Source organism: Anolis carolinensis, chromosome 4, assembly GCF_035594765.1.
Source record: "Anolis carolinensis isolate JA03-04 chromosome 4, rAnoCar3.1.pri, whole genome shotgun sequence".
NCBI lineage: Eukaryota > Metazoa > Chordata > Lepidosauria > Squamata > Dactyloidae > Anolis > Anolis carolinensis.
In genome coordinates, this window is record NC_085844.1 from 97,868,305 (window position 1) to 97,888,378 (window position 20,074).

At 39.5% G+C, this 20,074-nt stretch overlaps 1 protein-coding gene across 1 annotated transcript in view; it reads left to right on the forward strand.

The window, feature by feature from the left end:
* The window catches only part of marchf6 (membrane associated ring-CH-type finger 6), a 65,469-nt gene that overhangs the window by 25,935 nt on the left and 19,460 nt on the right, over window positions 1–20,074 (forward strand). Inside the window, exons 6-15 of the mRNA XM_003219810.4 lie at window positions 525–693; window positions 3,536–3,728; window positions 4,398–4,459; window positions 9,218–9,250; window positions 9,853–9,904; window positions 10,322–10,380; window positions 13,500–13,580; window positions 14,857–14,925; window positions 15,015–15,089; window positions 16,720–16,854. Coding sequence (XP_003219858.2) covers window positions 525–693; window positions 3,536–3,728; window positions 4,398–4,459; window positions 9,218–9,250; window positions 9,853–9,904; window positions 10,322–10,380; window positions 13,500–13,580; window positions 14,857–14,925; window positions 15,015–15,089; window positions 16,720–16,854 — 928 coding nt within the window. The remainder of the gene's footprint in view (window positions 1–524; window positions 694–3,535; window positions 3,729–4,397; window positions 4,460–9,217; window positions 9,251–9,852; window positions 9,905–10,321; window positions 10,381–13,499; window positions 13,581–14,856; window positions 14,926–15,014; window positions 15,090–16,719; window positions 16,855–20,074) is intronic.

Here is a 20,074-nt window from a genome sequence, read left to right on the forward strand (position 1 = left end):
ATATTCCAGTGTATGGTCTATTACTACTATTCTAAAACTATGAGTGAAACACTTGATGATGAAACAGGATAGCCAGGGAATAGTATTTCAACTGTGTACTTTACTAAGTAATAAGAAAATGATCACATTGTGCAATTTTACAATTGAATTTTAAATTTTTAGCAAGTGGTGGTAATAATAATATTTGTAAAATGTAAAATTTAACAATTTAATTGCTGATCAGCATATTAGTAGTGCAGTTGTAATTGAGACAATGGAGAGAAACTAGATAATAACTAAGCAGTATTTAAAACATCAGTTTTATTTGATTGGTAAACAGTTTGTTACAACTTAAGATGTAGATTTAAAATAATTGCAGGCTTCCAAGTATGCTATTATAGAAAGTATTCTGTCTGTCAGAAAAAAATCTGATGGGCTTACCATGAGCTAAAGTGTCTGCTGGCTCTGTAAGTTAAGAGCAACATTTGCGGTGAAAAAAGTTGTGATAGCAATCTTATATAATATGTTGGCTATCTCTTCCATAGAGAGAACTTACTGGCAGACTGTTTGCAAGGTTGTTTTGTGGTGACATGCACGCTCTGTGCGTTTATCAGCCTTGTCTGGTTACGTGAACAAATTGTCCATGGAGGAGCACCGCAGTGGCTGGAACAAAATCAGCAGCAAGCCATCAATGATGTTGGTCAACCAAATGAGGTAATATGCCCTTTAGTTTGTCAGTTTTAATTTATCTTGAATCCTTTTCTGTTGTATATTAGCTTGCTTTCTCTCATGCCTGTCCTTCAGTTTGGAACTGCTTATAAATTTAATAGACTATATATAATACTTGCTTTGCCCAGCCATGTGTTGCTGTGGCTTATGGGAATAATTTGTTGCCCAGGTGGAATAGCAGTGAATAGCCTTGCAGTCTCAAAGCCTGGCCGTTTTCTAGAGTAGCTGGAGTAGTACCCTCAATCAAAGCCTGGCTACTTCCTTTGCAGGGAAATCATTGTTTGGCCAGATTGAATTGCACTGAATAGCCTCGCTGCTTCAAAGCCTGGCTGCTTTCTACATAGTGCATCCTTGCTAGGCCAGGTTAAATGGGATGGAGTAACCTCGTGGCTTCAAAGCCTGGGGATTTTTCACCTAGGGGAAATCTTGGTTGGCCAGGTTGAAAAGCGCTGAATAGCCTTGCTGCTTGCAAGCCTGGCCACTTTCTACCTCGTGGAATCCTTGGTTGGCCAGTTTGAATAGCAATTAATAGTCTTGGTGTGGCAGGTATGATGCTGCAGTTAGGCACCTTGATTAGCATTTAATGGCCTTGCAACTTTAAAGCCTGGCTGCTTCCTGCCTGGGGCAATCCTTTGTTGGGAAGTGTTAGCTGGCCATGATTGTTTCCTTTCTGGAATTCTCAATTTCCCTGCTTGCAGAGTGTAGCTTTTTATTTACTGTCCTGTTTTTAGAGATTATATTGTTCTGTATTATTATACCACAATAATTTTAGATATTATATTTATAATATTATCTGCTTAGAACTGGATTATATGAGGCCCCTTCTACACAGCTGTATAAAATTCACACTGAACTGGATTATATGGTGCTGTGGACTCAATATAATCCAGTTCAAAGCAGATAATATAAGATTATAAATGGGCAATATAGCTGTGTTGAAGGACCTTGAGTCTACACTGCCATATAATCCAGTTCAAATCAGATAATCTGTATTTTATAGGCAGTGTGGATCAGGCCTAAGTGCACTCTACCTGTATCCTGGGTGCCATTTTGGCTGAGGGAGTTGCTAGGACATGAAGGGGGTGAGGCCTAAAGGCAGCGGGGGGGGGGGGGGGGGCTAAAGGCAACAAAGCCTACTTTTCTAACTGGCAGTTAGGGGGAGAAAGACTCTTCCTCATCCTCTGTAATTTGGACTATTTTTCTAGGTTTTTTTTATTGAAAGACATATTTCGGATGACTATGTCTTTTGTGGCCAAATTTGGTGTGATTTGGTTCAGCGGTTTTGTTGTTTACTCCATAGTAAAATGAACATTAAATTTATGTATATATAGATAGAGGGGGGGGGGGGAGGTTGCGCACATCTAGTAAAAATGCCATGGACATGACTTGGGTTTGACTCTGAAGATTACTATGATTAGAAGCTATTATTTAATGTGGATCCTTTGTGTTTTAATTATTGGGTTTCTTAGAATAGTTTGTTTTGAATGTTCTAATCTTAATTTAGAGTTTCAGAAATGAGTTTCAGCAAACCTCATCATGCATTTTCTCTTGCAACAAAACAAAGATGAGTTAAAAAGCTGCCACTTAACATTTTAAATAAACTGCTCTGCTGCTCAGTCCGACTCTTCGTGACCTCAGGGACCAGTCCACGTCAAAGCTCCCTGTCGGCCGTCACTGCCCCCAGTTCCTTCAAGGTCAACCCAGTCACTTCAAGGATACCGTCCATCTATCTTGCCCTTGGGCGGCCTCTCTTCCTTTTTTCCTTCAATTTTCCCCAGCATCGTGATCTTTTCAAAACTTTCCTGTCTCCTCATGATGTGGCCAAAATACTTCATCTTTGCCTCTAATATTCTTCCCTCCAGTGAGCAGCCGGGCATTATTTCCTGGAGGATGGACTGGCTGGATCTTCTTGCAGTCTAAGACACTCTCAGGATTTTCCTCCAGTACCAGAGTTCAAAAGCGTCTATCTTCCTTCGCTTAGCCTTCCTTATGGTCCAGCTCTCGCATCCATAGGTTACTATGGGGAATACCATTGCTTTGACTATGCGGACCTTCGTTGCCAGTGTGATGTCTCTGCTCTTCACTATTTTGTCAAGGTTTAAATAAACTATGAGAATTCAAATGAGAGTTAATTTATAAAGAAAAAAGCCAGTTTCAATGTTTGCAGCTTGTTTCAACTAAATATACTAGAGATTATACACAAATTATAGATGTTATGACAAATTCCGATTAATAAAAATAGGAGTAAACATTTCTGAACCCTTCCTTGTGGTCATGCAAAACAGGCTAAAACTTACTGTGTAAGGCTAGTAAGGCTGAACTAGTGTCTTAGTCTTTGCAAAATTTCCTATAGTTGTGATATAAATGGTTATAGAAGGGTAGGGTATCTTGGTGTCCTTTAGTACAATTTCGTTTCTGGATAATGCAGCTTGCAAGATGCTCTCTTCTATTCTAGATTTCCTTCTAAACTCATGCTTCTCATGTTGTTTTAGGAGGTGGAGTTGAATAAAAAGGAAGTCAGGTTGCTTTTGAATGCTGAATGTACTCATTGACAAGAGAACCCTAAAACACACTCAAAACCAATTTGTTTTACAGTGTGTCTGGTATAATTTGTTGGAATGTGAAGTTGTCACTTATGCATCAGTTTAGGAATGTAACTTACGCATAAACTGTTTGTTTATATCTGGCAATTAAAAAGCAAGAAAATCAGTTGAAAGATGGTTTCTTCATGTTCAAAAGGTACACTAATAATTTATGTCTCTGGAGGCATTTCTCATAGCAGAACTCTTTAATTCAGCTGCATTTGTGTTGATTTTTTGCCCTGTAGGCTCAGGGTGCTGGAAATGGTGGAGCTGAAAATGCTGCTCCTGACCAGCCTGTGGATCAGCCTGCTGAGAATGCTGTTATTGGGGAAAATCCAGAAATCCAAGAAGAACAACCAGATGAAGAGGAAGAAGATAATGAAGATGAAGAAGATGTTGTAGTAGAAGATGCAGCAGATGCAAACAATGGAGCTCAAGGTATATTTGTTACTGTTTAGCAACATTATCAATGCTACATTTTAGAATAGTCGAATTGCATTTTGATGTATTCAATTTCAAGTTTGTATTCATTGAAATAGCATTCTGTTTCCTGGGCATTTTTGAATACTGATTGTCATACTTAAGCCAAATAAATTGGTACAGTAGAGTCTCACTTATCCAACACTCACTCATCCAACGTTCTGGATTATCCAACGCATTTTTGTAGTCAATGTTTTCAAAATAATGTAATATTTTGGTGCTAATTTTGTAAATACAGTAATTACAACATAACATTACTGCGTATTGAACTACTTTTTCTGTCAAATTTGTTGTATAACATGATGTTTTAGTGCTTAAAATGTAATATCATAACCTATTTTGATGTTTAATAGGCTTTTTCTTAATCTCTCCTTATTATCCAACATATTCGCTTATCCAACGTTCTGCCGGCCCGTTTATGTTGGATAAGTGAGACTCTACTGTAGCTATACATTTTTGTGCCGGCAATCTATAAGCGTTTGGCTGAATATTGGAAACATTTGTTTTTATTTCATTGTTGATACAACACTGTGTATTGTAATAGGGAGACTTGTCAAATTATATTGGATTACTATTCTGGTAAAACTTTTCTCTAACAATCTTTAAATTCTTCTTTTATTTGTTTAGATGACATGAACTGGAATGCTTTAGAATGGGATCGAGCCGCAGAAGAACTCACATGGGAAAGAGTGAGTAAGGCTTACGCGTTTCAAAGGCTGCTTATTCTTAGGCATGCAAACCTGGCAACTGTAGACAGTTTCCCATTCTCACCCTCACATTGCATTCTCCTCTTGATATTGGTCAGTTTATGCATTAACGTAATTACACGTGATGAGAGTGATATTTTTAATAAAAAATATTTTTTAGATGGGGTGATTAGGATTGGTGAACAAAGATGAAACATGCATTATGAAAAGACTACTTGTACAGGAAAATTTGGAGAAGGGAAATAGTAAATACCATAAGAGAAATAGTAAATACCATAAGGGCCCTATGGTGCGCTGCTTGTACTATCCCATGCCCGGCCCTTTTATAGCCTGGTCATGCCCATTGGCTGTTGGTTTTGTTGAGCATGGTTTTGTTTAAGTTCCAATGCTGCTGTTTTATATTTTTATGTTTTATTTTCGTTGTGCTTTTATCTGGATTGTTATATTTTACGCACAAAAAATTAATAGTGTTTTTGCTTTGATTGGTTGTTTTGTATTTATGTCTTGTGAGCATTTTGTTCCATATGTAAGCCACCCCGAGTCTCTTTGGGGAGATGGTGGCGGGTTATAAGAATAAGGTTGATGTTGTTGTTGTTAAGTATTTCTTCCACTGATTATTTCTCTAGTAGAAGTAATTAGTCATGCTGTTAGAATGATAGAATAGTAGAGTTGGAAGAGACCTCATGGGCCATCCAGTCCAACCCCCTGCCAAGAAGCAGGAAATCACATTCAAAGCACCCCCGACAGATGGCCATCCAGCCTCTGCTTAAAAGCCTTCAAAGAAGGAATCATAGAATCATAGAATAGTAGAGTTGGAAGAGACCTCATGGGCCATCTAGTCCAACCCCCCGCTAAGAAGCAGGAAATCGCATTCAAAGCATCCCCGACAGATGGCCATCCAGCCTCTGCTTAAAAGCTTCCAAAGAAGGAGCCTCCACCACAGTCTGGGGGAAAGAGTTCCACTGCCGAACAGCCCTCACAGAGAGGAAGTTCTTCCTGATGTTCAGGTGGAATCTCCTTTCCTGTAGTTTGAAGCCATTGTTCCGGGTCCTAGTCTGCAGGGCAGCAGAAAATAAGCTTGCTCCCTCCTCCCTATGACTTCCCCTCACGTATTTGTACATGGCTGTCATGTCTCCTCTCAGCCTTCTCTTCTGCAGGCTAAACATTATTTATTTATTATTATTATTTCCAACATTTATATCCCGCCCTTCTCACCCGAAGGGACTCAGGGCGGCGTACAAAATTGGCAACAATTCGATGCCTATACATAATTAAAACAGCTATAAAAATCCAATAAAACAATTAAAACAATATAAAAAATATAAAAACATATGATTAAAATCTATTCCTCCAAAATCCTCGTGCTGTAGCCGTAAATCAGTCCGGGTCGTCATTATAAACATCAGTCCGGGTCGTCATAAACATGCCCAGCTCTTTAAGCCGCTCCTCATAGGGCTTGTTCTCCAGACCCTTAATCATTTTAGTCGCCCTCCTCTGGACGCTTTCCAGCTTGTCAACATCTCCACCACACTCCGGGGCAGAGAGTTCCACTGCCGAACAGCTCTCATAGTTAGGAAGTTCTTCCTGATGTTCAGGTGAAATCTCCTTTCCTGTAGTTTGAAGCCATTGTTCCACGTCCTAGTTTCCAGGGCAGCAGAAAACAATCTTGCTCCCTCCTCCCTATGACTTCCCCTCACGTATTTGTACATGGCTATCATGTCTCCTTTCAGCCTTCTCTTCTGCAGACTAAACATGCCTAGTTCTTTAAGCAGCTCTTCATAGGCCTTGTTCTCCAGACCCTTGATCATTTTAGTCGCCCTCCTCTGGACACATTCCAACTTGTCAACATCTCCCTTCAATTGTGGTGCCCAGAATTGGACACAGTATTCCAGGTGTGGTCTGACCAAGGCAGAATAGAGGGGTAGCATGACTTCCCTGGATCTAGACACTATACTCCTATTGATGCAGGCCAAAATCCCATTGGCTTTTTTAGCAGCCTCATCACATTGTTGGCTCATGTTTAACTTGTTGTTCACAAGGACTCCAAGATCTTTTTTACACGTACTGCTTTCGAGCCAGGTGTCCCCCATTCTGTATCTTTGCATTCCATTTTTTCTGCCGAAGTGGAGTATTTTGCATTTGTCCCTGTTGAACTTCATTTTGTCAGTTTCGGCCCATCTCTCTAGTCTGTCAAAATCATTTTGAATTCTGCTCCTGTCTTCTGGAGTGTTGGCTATCCCTCCCAGTTTGGTGTTGTCTGCAAACTTGATGATCATGCCTTCTAACCCTTCGTCTAAGTCGTTAATAAAGATGTTGAACAGAACTGGGCCCAAGACGGAGCCCTGCGGCACTCCACTTGTGACTTCTTTCCAAGATGAAGACGACGCATTGGTGAGCATCCTTTGGGTTCGTTCGCTTAGCCAATTATAGATCCATCTAACTGTAGTTTTGCCTAGCCCACATTTTACTAGTTTGAATGCCAGAAGGTCGTGGGGGACTTTGTCGAAGGCCTTACTGAAATCCAGGTACGCTACATCCACGGCGTTCCCTGTATCAACCCAACTCGTAACCCTATCAAAAAAAGAGATCAGATTAGTCTGGCATGACTTGTTTTTGGTGAATCCGTGTTGACTATTATCAATGACTGCATTTGTTTCTAAGTGTTCGCAGACCACTTCCTTAATGATCTTTTCCAGAATCTTGCCTGATATCGACGAGAGGCTGACTGGACAATAATTGTTTGAGTCATGCTTTTTTCCCTTCTTGAAGATAGGGACCACATTCGCCCTCCTCCAATCTGCTGGGACTTTTCCCGTTCTGCAAGAACTCTCAAAAATTATTGCTAGTGGTTCCGAAATAACTTCCGCTAGTTCCTTCAATACTCTTGGATGTAGCTGGTCTGGCCCTGGTGACTTGAATTCATTTAGAGCGGCCAGGTGTTCCTGGACAACTTGTTTCTGTATTTGGGGCTGGATTTCCCCAACTCCTATGTGCATTCCATGTTGCTGAAGTTGAAGGCGGCTTTCTTTTTGTGAGAAGAACGAGGCAACGAAGGTATTCAATAGTTCTGCCTTTTCTTTGTCCCCTGTCGCCATCATCCCATCTTCTCGCTGAGGCCCTATTGCCTCCTTGTCCTTTCTTTTTCTACCAACGTAAGCAAAAACACCTTTTTTTGTTGTTTTTAATGTCCCTGGCAAGCCTGAGCTCATTTTGCGCTTTAGCCTTGCGAACCTTTTCCCTACAGGAGTTGGCTATACATTTGAATTCTTCTTTGGTGATTTCTCCCCTTTTCCACATCTTGTGCATGTCTCTTTTGAGTCTTAGCCTGGTAAGAAGTTCTGTGGATATCCATTCTGGCTTCTTTTCACTTGTCTCATTTTTTTCTTGGTTGGCACTGTTTGCATTTGCGCCTTGCATATTTCACTTATTAAAAACTCCCATCCATCCCTAAACTCCCTTGTCTTTTAATATTGGTGTCCATGGAATGCCGCTCAGTATTTCCTTCATTTTTTGGAAGTCAGCTCTCTTAATGTCCAGAATGCGTGTTTGACTTGTCTTAGTTTCAGCCTTCCTTTGTATGGTGAACTGCAGGAGCACATGGTCACTTGTCCCTAAGGATCCGACCAGTTCAACTGTATTGATCAGGTCTTCCACATTTGTTAAGATGAGATCAAGAGTAGCCGATCCCTTTGTTGCCTCTTCTACCTTCTGGACCATAAAATTGTCTGCAAGGCAAGTGAGGAATTTGTTGCACTTTGTACTCTTGGCTGAGTTTGTTTTCCAGCAGATATTGGGATAGTTGAAATCACCCATGACTACTATATCTCTTCTTTGTGCCTGTTTGGTCAACTGTTGACAGAAGGCTTCATCAAGTGCTTAATCCTGGCTCGGAGGTCTGTAGTATACACCTATGACGAGATCATTTTGAGTCCCGGTTCCCTTGATTCTTATCCAGATGCGTTCAAGCTGGTTTCCCGGATTACAGTCTTGCATTTCTTCTGCAACGTAACTGATTTTGACATATAAAGCTACTTCCCCTCTTCTTCCCTTTGTTCTATTTCTGTGAAAGAGGTTATAGCCCTCAATGGCTACATCCCAGTGATGGGAGTCATCCCACCAGGTTTCAGTGATGTCTATGACATCGTACGTGTGGTGTTGTGCTAAAAGTTGGAATTCGTCTTGCTTATTTCCCATGTTCTGTGCATTAGTGTAAAGACATGTAAGCCCCTGTAACCTTCCCCTGAGCTGTTTATCTGGGATGATTGTACTCTCAGTACTTGGTCCTTGCTGTGTTTGTGCAGCCCTCCATTTAGCCTTTTGGCGGTTCCCTGTGGTTGTGGGTAAAATAGTGTTTGCCAAGCTGGCTTCAGTTTGCTAGTTAGTTGTGTTTTCATGTTACACATTGTCTTAGCTCTGGCAGATTTTTCCACCTTGAGCCTGCCTACTCCTGTAATCTTTTGAATTTGACTCCTGATCGTATAAAAAAGGAAGCGCTTGTGTTGGATCCCATGCTGTCCTAGAGTGTTCTGTAATATTCATTGACAAAAAAGGTGTACAGTAGGAAGGAGCAGGAAAGATATTTGTGCTCGATTAACTTGGCTTGTGTTTCTCTGGATCCTATCATATGTATTACAAAAACTGTAGGGAATAGTAGTTACTTGAGGCTTAAGAGACCTTTGATACTTCTGGGCATGTAGAAACTGTTGGCTACTCATTGCAAAATTTATCTCTTGTTTCTAGATGCTTGGACTTGATGGATCCCTGGTTTTTCTAGTAAGTAAAATCTATATTAAAATACTTCTTTATAATTATATCCCTTTGTATTTTTTATATATTAAAAAGTATCATCCAAATATGTTAAATCTGGAAACTTACAGGCCTTTATAACAAAGGTTGAACCTTGTTTTTATTTTTAGGTTTTTATTTTGGAAGTACAGTAGAGTCTCACTTATCCAACATAAACGGGCCGGCAGAATGTTGGATAAGCGAATATGTTGGATAATAAGGAGGGATTAAGGAAAAGCCTATTAAACATCAAATTACATTATGATTTTACAAATTAAGCACCAAAACATCATGTTATACAACAAATTTGACAGAAAAAGTAGTTCAATACACAGTAATGCTATGTAGTAATTTATGAATTACGAATTTAGCACCAAAATATCATGATGTATTGAAAACATTGTCTACAAAAATGCATTGGATAATCCAGAAAGTTGGATAAGCGAGTGTTGGATAAGTGAGACTCTACTGTACCAACATCTCATTACATATAGTTCAGGAAGGAAGTAGGAGATGAATTGATTAGAAAATGAGAAACGCAGGTTGTTTATGTTTGATTCCTAATTCCATTTCTTTCCTCCTCCCCTCAGGAACATGTATTCTGGGTGGTGTCATTAAATACACTATTCATACTTGTGTTTGGTAAGTGACAGTATTTTTAGTTCTTTCAGGATAAAGCTGTGACAGGGATCTAGCTCATAGCAGACATGTACGAATTTCAGGAGAAGAAAGGTTTTTTCCAAGCAGTGATCACAGTTCCTTTAGCATAGTCCCAAGTACCATTGGATGAATCTTGATATTAAAAAGTAATGACACAATAAATCAGGTTCCAAATATCTTTTCTTATATTTCACACGGAGGAGCCTAGACGAAGTTAGTGAAAAATATTAGACAACCTAGCACTACTTCAGTATATTTTGCAAATGTGTTGTAGAGGAACCTGAGGAAACAGAAAAGTTCCTATCCTTTTGTTGTGTGGTGGGAAAGGATGATTTTAAGGCTTGTATTACATTTGACAAATGTAGTCATTGCATAAGTATTTTGTTTTTCATTTTTTAGCATTTTGTCCCTACCACATTGGCCACTTCTCTATTGTTGGGTTAGGCTTTGAAGAATATGTAAGTATTTTCATTTTGTCAGTTCACAATAAAAAATCTGTTCTTTCATTTCTTGCAAAAATCCAGCATTTAGATTTTTTTTCTACAGCCGGGCTTTTTGAGATAGTGCTAATAGAAGTTTCTGCTGCTGTTGCAATCTCCCCCAGAATATCAGTAGGAAAGAATAGAAATCGGGTTTCATTAATAGAGGAGGGAATGCATGCTTTCCTGGGAATGCCACAACAAGGTGCACTTTTTGAAAGAAAAAAAAACACCCAGAAATTGCCCCTGCCTAAGTTTTCCATATGTGTCACAATATTTGGGTGAGGATTGGTGGGAGGGGGCATAGAGAGAATTTGTGGCAACAATTGTTAACAACCTGGCTATTAAGCAAATGCAAAAATGTTTAGCTCCACACATTTTGTATATTGAATCCTTGATGCCTATATCCATTGGAGGTGTGTGAAGCGGCTGAAATCCAATAAGTAATTCTTTTTGGAGATTTGGATGGCTCCTGTTTTGTTTTGTAAAGATTTGTAGGGGGGGTTTCGTTTTGTTTCATAATCCGAATCTCCTAAGCTTTGTAATTGTTTTGTTAAGATTTGTTCCATTAGTGGCAATAGGGAAAATATAGAGACTCGTTTCTCCATTATTTTTATGGCTATCAGGGTGAAACTTGTAGTCCAAATTTACAATGTTAAGCCTGCCACGTTTCAGAATGTTCCAGTCATCCTGTGATGTTTAGGAATTTTAAAAGGTTTTTAAAAATTATTTTAAAAATTACAAGAGTTATCTCCTTGAACTTTTGCACGATGAGACAACATAAGCAGGGTAGCAATCCAGACTTGATCATGGTGGTCCATGCTTTGGTTTCATCCCACCTAGATTACTGTAACGGGTTCTACGTGGGGTTGCCCCTGAAGAGTGCCCGGAAACTTCAGTTAGTCCAAAGAGATTCAACCAGGCTACCTTAGTGCTGGACCCAGGGAGCACATAACTCCTCTGCTACAGCACCTGCACTGGCTGCCAATTTGTTTCTGAGCCCAATTCAAGGTGCTGGTTTTGACTTTAAAGCCCTGTATGGTTCAGGTCCAACTTACTTATCTGACCGCATCTCCTCATACCAACTGGCCTGCTCTTTAAGATCTTCAGGGGAGGACCTACTCTCATTTCCACCACTGTCACAAATGCGGTTGACAACGATGAGGGAGAGGGCATTCTCAGTGGCCGCCCCGACCCTGTGGAATACCCTTCCAAAAGAAATTAAAACAGCTCCCTCCCCTTCTTTTAAGAACCAATTAAAAGCTTTCCTGTTTAGGCAGGCCTTTAGTGAAGGAAACTAATCTGGAGTGATAGAAAATGCCATAACATTATGGATTGGAGCAGAGTGCAATATAGCTTGACATGATGCCACATGAATGTGAATGTATACTGTAGTTGTTTTATAAATTGCTTATTTTATGATGTTTATATTTATTATTAATGTATTTGGACTATTGTTTATATAATTTTAATATGTTGTAAACAGCTTTGGTCACGTGAGGGAGAAAAGCGGGATATAAATAAAGATTTATTATTATTATTAATCCTGCAAAGTTTCAGAAAGATTCATTCACCTACTAATCTTTGAGAATTAAAAAAATAGAATTAAAAAAATACAAGAGGTATCCCCTTTATTTTTTTGCACAATGAAAAAACATAAGTAGGGCATAAATCCTGCCAAGTTTCAGAACGTTGTTCATCTACTGATTTTTAGGAATTTAAAAAAGTTTTTTTCAGTTAAAAAAATTACAGTTTGGAACTCTTTGAAACAACAAATCTTTACTAATATCTCCAAATTTCAGAGGCTTCCAATTCATTTCATAATGCTTCGGAGAGGGTCTCGTTCCAATTAGTAATTTGGAGATGTGTTTTAACGAATCATGCAAATCCCCGAATTATGAAACTGACGTCTGAAGCTTTGCACATCCCTAATATCCATATTTTCTCTCATTGACCAGTAAAGCAATTTTTGAAATGTGACCTCAAAGCCATCCTGGGCAGGAAGCAAATTCTGCTGACTTAGACAAAGATAGTGCACTCTTCCCCATCCATCTGCCTTTACAAACAACAAGGTTTACAAAGAAAATTTTATTAAAACTATGCTTTTTTCTTTGTGTACTCTGTGAATGCACGCTAATGGAGAAGGCTGCGCCTGCACAGGCTCCAACGGAAAATTCTTCCCAGCTAAAGTTTGAATTTTGGCGGTAGCCACGCCCCTCTCCTCGCAGGGCATATAAGGCAGCCCTGGGCGTCTGCTCTCCAGTTCCTTTTTTTCCACCGCAAGGCTCACTACAGACTCTTTATTCTGAATGTCTACCACGCACTTCAAGCGTTGCACTCAATGTGCTGCTAAGATTCCCGACTCGGACGGCCACGCCAAGTGCCTCCTCTGCCTTGGCGAGGCCCATATTGTTGGTACTTGCCGCTTTTGCCTAGCTCTCACGGCTCAAGCGAGGAAAAACAGAGCGGCCAGACTTAGGGCGGCACTCTACAAGAGGTCACTTGCTCCGGACCCTACTCCTTCCCATCTCTAAAATGTCTTGTTTGAGGAGAATAGCTAGCGTTGGCCTCTTGCCCACATACCACCTGTCACAAAAATTTGGTTTTAGGAGGAACTCGGCCCCCCTTCAATTGCAGCTCTTCTCTACCCACAGAGGTGCTACTCTTCCTGATTGCATGCCATACTATTCCTGGTATCTTAATTGTAGTTAAATGATCCCCGATGGCAGGCCTACATGATATTAATAATATGATATTGCAAAGATATTAATTCTTTGCAAATGATCTGTTTTAATGTATTATTGATCTATGATAGTTTAATAAGCATGTAATATTCAGTTGATCAGATATTGAGATGCTGCTGTGATTACTATGTTTTGTAAAAAAAAAAAAACCCCAACAACAATTCTGCATAGTTAGTAGCCGTAAAAAGTATTGAATTGTGTCTAGAATATTTTGGACTGTAGGATATTTTAGGAAATCATTGCATTATCTTTCGTAGCAATCTCAGTATACATAATGCTTTATTCGTTTTTATAAGGAAACATAACTGGTTTTTGTCTCAAGGAGTGTACACTGTATGTTTTTGTATTCTTCAGGTTCAAGCATCTCACTTTGAAGGCCTAATCACAACAATAGTTGGCTACGTGCTCCTGGCAGTCTCCTTAATTGTGTGTCATGTATCCTTTCCTAAGTGCCCCTTTGCTCATATATTCAGTATTTAAAGTATGGATAGTCATCATGAGTACAATGTCCTCAGACTTCGTAAGAATTATTTTTGTCTGTTGGGGAATTCTGTTGGTGCAGACACACTAATGAGAATCTTAATTACATTTTGGGATAGTGTGGTAGGAAAGTAATCTGAAGTAATCTGAAGGATTTCTCCCTCCAGTTCCTTCATATTATAGAACTATTTGCCTGAATTTGACAACAGTATTAAACAACAGTGAATGATATGCTGTAGAGGCAGTCATAATTATGATCTGCCGCATATGAAGATGTGGGTGGGTGGGTGGGTGGTAACACTACAGAGATGTGGGTGGGATAAGGGTTGCTGTCCTTTGAAATATTGAAAACTCAATTAAAAGGGGCTTGTTTCAGTTCCCTATGCAAAACTGCAAATCAGCTTCAAATCTGACTAAATGTCTGTAATCCTTAATCATAGATAATGTTGGTGTTGATGTAAGGGTAGAAGGAAGCTCGTTCTAGAAATAGAGAAAGGTCTAAGTATTGGAGGTATGCCTCCCATACTTGAAGATGCCTGTCTACATCAGGCATCCTCAAACTCCAGCCCTCCAGCTGTTTTGGCCTCCAATTCCCAGAAGCCCTATCCAGCTTGTTAAATGGTTAGGGATTCTGGGAGCTGGAGGCCCAAACAGCTGGAGGGCCGGAGTTTGAGGATGCCTAGTCTACATTGATCATATGTATCTGTATAAGCTGGGCTTAGATCTCATTGTCTGGGTGGTTAATTGAGCATTAGGTTCCTGCTAGGAATATACATTGTTCTAATATTGTAGGACTTTCTTTCAAATAAGTATTTATGCAATCAGTTGCAAATCCTATGTGCACACTCATTCACTGATTTAACAAAAAAAAATTCTAATCATTATATTAGAGCATAACCTGCTGTGCTTTATAACCCCTTTCTCCTTAAGTGTCTCTCCAGATCTGTTCTTGTGGAGTCTTACTTAATTTATAGCTACATGTTTTTGAAGTGAAGGGTAGATTTGAAAATCTTACATTGTGGTACTCAGAATAAATAGAAAATTCAAATTACATTATCTCATCCCCATTAAGGAACATCACACAGACACTATATATAGTTGCAGTGTTATGAGAATACATGGTTCCCTACTTGAGAATTTCTTGTTGACCAGTGCTCTTTTCTATAACTTCTCAACCTTGCTTATCAAGCAGCATTTCATTGGGGAGTATTTCCTTAACCATATTATAAAGGGCTTGGCTGCACTTGTAAAATTTCAGAGATCTCGTCGCTTGCTTGGAGTATGCTATATAGTTGTCAAGGTATGACACTCTTAAAAAGCAACTGCATTACCAGATACAGTAAATGATGTATATTAAAAAAAACCCAAATCTGTCTTTTTTCCCTATAGGTGTCATTGTTAGTGGTGGTAGAAATTGGTGTTTTCCCTCTCATCTGTGGCTGGTGGTTGGACATATGTTCTCTGGTAAGACTGATACCTCTTTGAATGTAGGTATTTTATACTATATTCTGAAGTTATGTCACTAAAATGGAAGTGATACCTCCTCTTCCCAGATATAGGTATGCTGTGACTCTTAGATTATTATGGTTGGAAAGCCTTTAGGTAAATACCTATAAATATATATTAAAATGTAATGTGTGTTTTACTATGGAGCAAACAACAAAACCACTGAACCAAATCACACAAAATCTGCCCACAAGACATAGTCATCCAAAATATGTCTTTCAAAAAAAAAACCTTGAAAAATAATGTCCAAATTAGAGGACCAGGAAAAACTGTTTTTTCCCCTAGCTGCCAGTTAGAAGGGTAGGCCCCGCCCACTTCATCTCCTAGCAACCCACTCAGCCACAATGGAGCTCAGGGCCTCTTCACTCAGGCCTCTTCCACACTGCCTATAAAATACAGATTATCTGATTTGAACTGGATTATACGGCAGTGTAGACTCAACGCCCTACCACATACCTATATAACCCAGAATGCCAAGGCAGGATAATCCACAGTATGTGCTTTGAACTGGATTATCTTGAGTCCACACTGCCATATAATCCAGCTCAGTGTGGATTTTATACAGTTGTGTAGAAGGGGCTTCATATAATCCAATTCTAAGCAGATAATATAATATTATAAATATAATATCTAAAATTACTGTGGTATAATAATACAGAACAATACAATCTCTAAAATCAGTACAGTAAATAAAGAGCAACACTCTGAAAACAGAGAAATTCCAGAAAGAAAACAACCAGGGCCACCTAATACCTCCAGGCAGGAAGCGGCCAGGTTTTGAAGCTACAAGGCAATTAAATGCTAATCAAGGTGACTAATTGCAGCATTCATACTTGCACTGAGACTATTAATTGCTATTCAACCTGGCCAACCAAGAATTCCACAAGGTAGAAAAGCGGCCAGGCTTGCAAGCAGCAAGGCTATGCAGTGCTTTTCAACCTGGCCAACCAAGATTTCCCCTAGATAGAAAACCCTCAGGTTTTGAAGCCACGAGGCTACTCCGTCCCATTCAATCAGCTTAAGGAAGGATGCCCCTATATAGAAAGCGGCCAGCTCTGAAGCAGTGAGGCTATTCATTGCAATTCAGATTGGCCAAAAAACCATTCCCCTAGAACGCAACTACCCAGCCTTCCAAGGAGCAAGCCTATTCCATTGCATTCCAGCTCACTAAACAAGGATTCACATAAGAAGAAAATGACCAGGCTTTGAGGCTGCAAGGCTATTTACTGCTATTCCACCTGGTCAACAAATGATTCCCATAAGCCATAGCCACGTGTGGCTGGGCACAGCTAATTGTTTAAATGAGCTGGAAACCTCATTAAATGCGTAGAAATGAAATATTTTTTCATAGTGCCCTTCAATTAAGGGAAGTTCATTATTGTCATTTTTATGTTCACAACTGCAAAGGATGATTGCGGTGTAAAGCCAATTTATTCTATAATATCCTGGTGATTCTATATGTTTTTATTGTAGAAGGATTTTTTTTCATCATGTGACAAACGTTTTGCAGTTTTATCCTTTTGAAAATACGAAAGCTGATACACTTGTATTAGATACAGGAAAATGTTTCCTGTGGTCTTTTTCTTAGGAAATGTTTGACGCTACTTTGAAGGACAGAGAGTTGAGTTTCCAATCTGCTCCTGGCACGACGATGTTCCTTCACTGGCTAGTTGGAATGGTGTATGTCTTTTACTTTGCGTCCTTCATTCTTTTGCTGAGAGAGGTAAGCATTTACAAGAGTGTGGTTTCCTGAAAACATTTTGAAAGATTCTGAATGTTAAATTAGTCATGATTTCAGCATGCTAAAAATGCAAACCTTTGGAAAGTTTAAATTAAATTTGAACATTAATTTTTATTTGACAGCTTATTTTTTCAGGACACAATGAATTGGGTAAAGCAAAATTTTGGATTGTAAGGCTTATTTTTAAAAATAAAATACATTTGACTTATATAAGATTAATAAAAGCAAGCTGCACTTAAATCTAAAAAGATTCAGCATAAAAGGTGAGGCCTTGGAAAAGGTTGAAGAAATAAGGAACATCAAGTATTATTTTTTAAGTTATATTTCCTTTTATGATAGCCAGCTGTAATGATGACCTCTCCTTAGGTAAAGGAGGACAAAATAAGAGGTTTTAACACACAGCCAATGTGGAAAATGCTTTTGCAATTGCTAAGTTAGTTTGTATTACTGGATGTGGCATTTGTTGTTAATATGTCATCAGACAGATCTGTGGTGATCCTGTGAATGAGGGACTGCCAAAGAATCTTATTATTAACCACCCTATTCAAGTTTTGCAAACCCAGGGCTATGGCTTCTTTATTGAGTCAGTCTACTTTCCTCTTTCCCTTGCTCCCTTTAGCTTTTCCCAGCATTGGTGGCTCTTCCCATGAATATATTTCATATTGTAATGCAAATTGATTGGGCACTTGTGGTTAACAGCTTAGCAGTATTTCCATACAGCAGTGGTTGAAAGCAACTCCCCTAAGGTATTTTCCGTAAAGGTTTTAGAAAAAATTGGGTTCCTAATTTCACTCACCCATGCTGCTTTAAGAAACAATTTTTTGTCCTTAAACTACTGAATTATTACACAATTTAATGGAAATTCGCACAAAATGTGAGACTTGGTGATATCCTGCTGACCTTTTTGCACTATGGTGATAATTATCTGATGTGTGTGAGGGCTGTGATTATTGATCATCGAATATCCTAAAGTTCTGTTAGGAAAACAGACTGATCATGCATCTGCTCAACAGCATGAAGGCCCTTGCTCAGAGATACCAGGCCTCCTTTGTCAAAATTCCTGCTAGACTTAGTGCTGATGATCTTGCAGACTACAAGTCAGTTGCATCCCCATCCATTCCATTTCTTTTGTCCCCTTTAGTCCAAGATTTCAGTTTCCTTTTACGGATCCACTGGGCAACAGTTCTCTCTTCTCGAGAGTGCATTTTTTGTTATCAATATGAAGAAATGTCTCACTTATTTTAAGTGGGCTGAAGAAGTGGGGTGGGTGATACAATTTGGATTAGCCCCCAGGACATTGTGAGAATTAGTGGACTGTTTCTAATAATAATAATAATAATAATAATAATAATAATAATAATAATAATAATAATAATAATGGAAGAACATACCTGATACAAAAGGATCCAGCAAAAGGAGCAGCACCAGGAAACTACAGGCCAATAACGTGTCTGCCCACTATGTTTAAACTACTGACTGGCATCATAGCTGACAGAATTCAAGACTATCTTGAAGAAAAAAACATCTTGCCAGATGAACAGAAAGGCAACAAACTGAAAAGCAGGGGCACAAAAGACCAGTTATTGATTGACAAAATGATTCTGGAGAACTGTAAAAGCCGAAAAGCTAATCTTCACATGACGTGGATTGACTACAAAAAGGCCTTTGACTCACTCCCACACAGCTGGATCATCAAGTGCCTGGACGCCATCGGGATTAGTAAAAACATTGGCACCTTCATTGAAAACATGATGGAGCACTGGAAAATTGAACTGTTTGTTGGAAATGAAAGCTATGGACTTATCAACATCAGGAGAGGAATTTTCCAGGGAGACTCATTGTCCTCTCTGCTTTTCATTATTGCCATGATCCCTCTGTCAACAATCTTACAAAAAACAAATCTCGGCTATCAAACATCTAAGAATTCTCACAAAATTTCACATCTGATATACATGGATGACCTGAAGCTGTATGGAAAAACGGAAACTGAAATCCAGTCTCTGACTAACACTGTCCGAATCTTTAGCACTGATATCAGCATGGAGTTTGGCTTGGACAAATGTTCGACAGTGGCATTGAAGAAGGGAAAAATCATTGAAAGTGAGGGCATAAATATGCCTAATGGCCAAACAATAAAGTGTCACCAGCCAGAGGCCTATAAATATCTGGGCATACTACAGCTGGACAACATCAAGCATGAACATGTGAAAACTGTGGTCAGCAAAGAATACACACAAAGGGTCAGAAAAATTCTCAAAAGCAAGCTCAATGGAGGCAACACCATCAAGGCCATAAACACCTGGGCCATTCCTGTCATAAGATATACTGCTGGCATCATAAACTGGACACAGATGGAACTGGACAATTTGGACAGAAAAACAAGAAAACTCATGACCATTCATCATTCACTGCACCCTCGCAGTGATGTTGACCGGCTGTATCTGCCTAGAAGATCAGGGGGCAGAGGACTCTTACAAGTAAAACAAGCAGTCAAAGAAGAAGAACATGGCCTGGCAGAATATGTAAAGCAAAGTGAAGAACCTGCTTTGATTGAAGTCAAAAATCAGAAACTCCTCAAAGCACAGCAGACAAAAAACCAGTACAAGAAAGCCACACTACAAACTAGAGCTGACAGCTGGCACAACAAAACACTGCATGGAAAGTTCCTTGACAAAATTGAAGGAAAAGCTGATAAGGAGAAGACCTGGCTCTGGCTCACGAATGGGACCCTGAAGAAGGAGACAGAAGGCCTGATCCTTGCAGCCCAGGAGCAAGCCATCAGAACAAATGCAATCAAGGCCAAGATCGAAAAATCAGCTGATGACCCAAAATGCAGACTGTGCAAGGAAACCGACGAAACCGTTGATCATCTCCTCAGCTGCTGTAAGAAAATTGCACAGACAGACTACAAACAGAGGCACAACTATGTGGCCCAAATGATTCATTGGAACTTATGCCTCAAGTACCACCTGCCAGCAGCAAAGAACTGGTGGGATCACAAACCTGCAAAAGTATTGGAAAATGAGCATGCAAAGATACTGTGGGACTTCCGAATCCAGACTGACAAAGTTCTGGAACACAACACACCAGACATCACAGTTGTGGAAAAGAAAAAGGTTTGGATCATTGATGTCGCCATCCCAGGTGACAGTCGCATTGACGAAAAACAACAGGAAAAACTCAGCCGCTATCAGGACCTCAA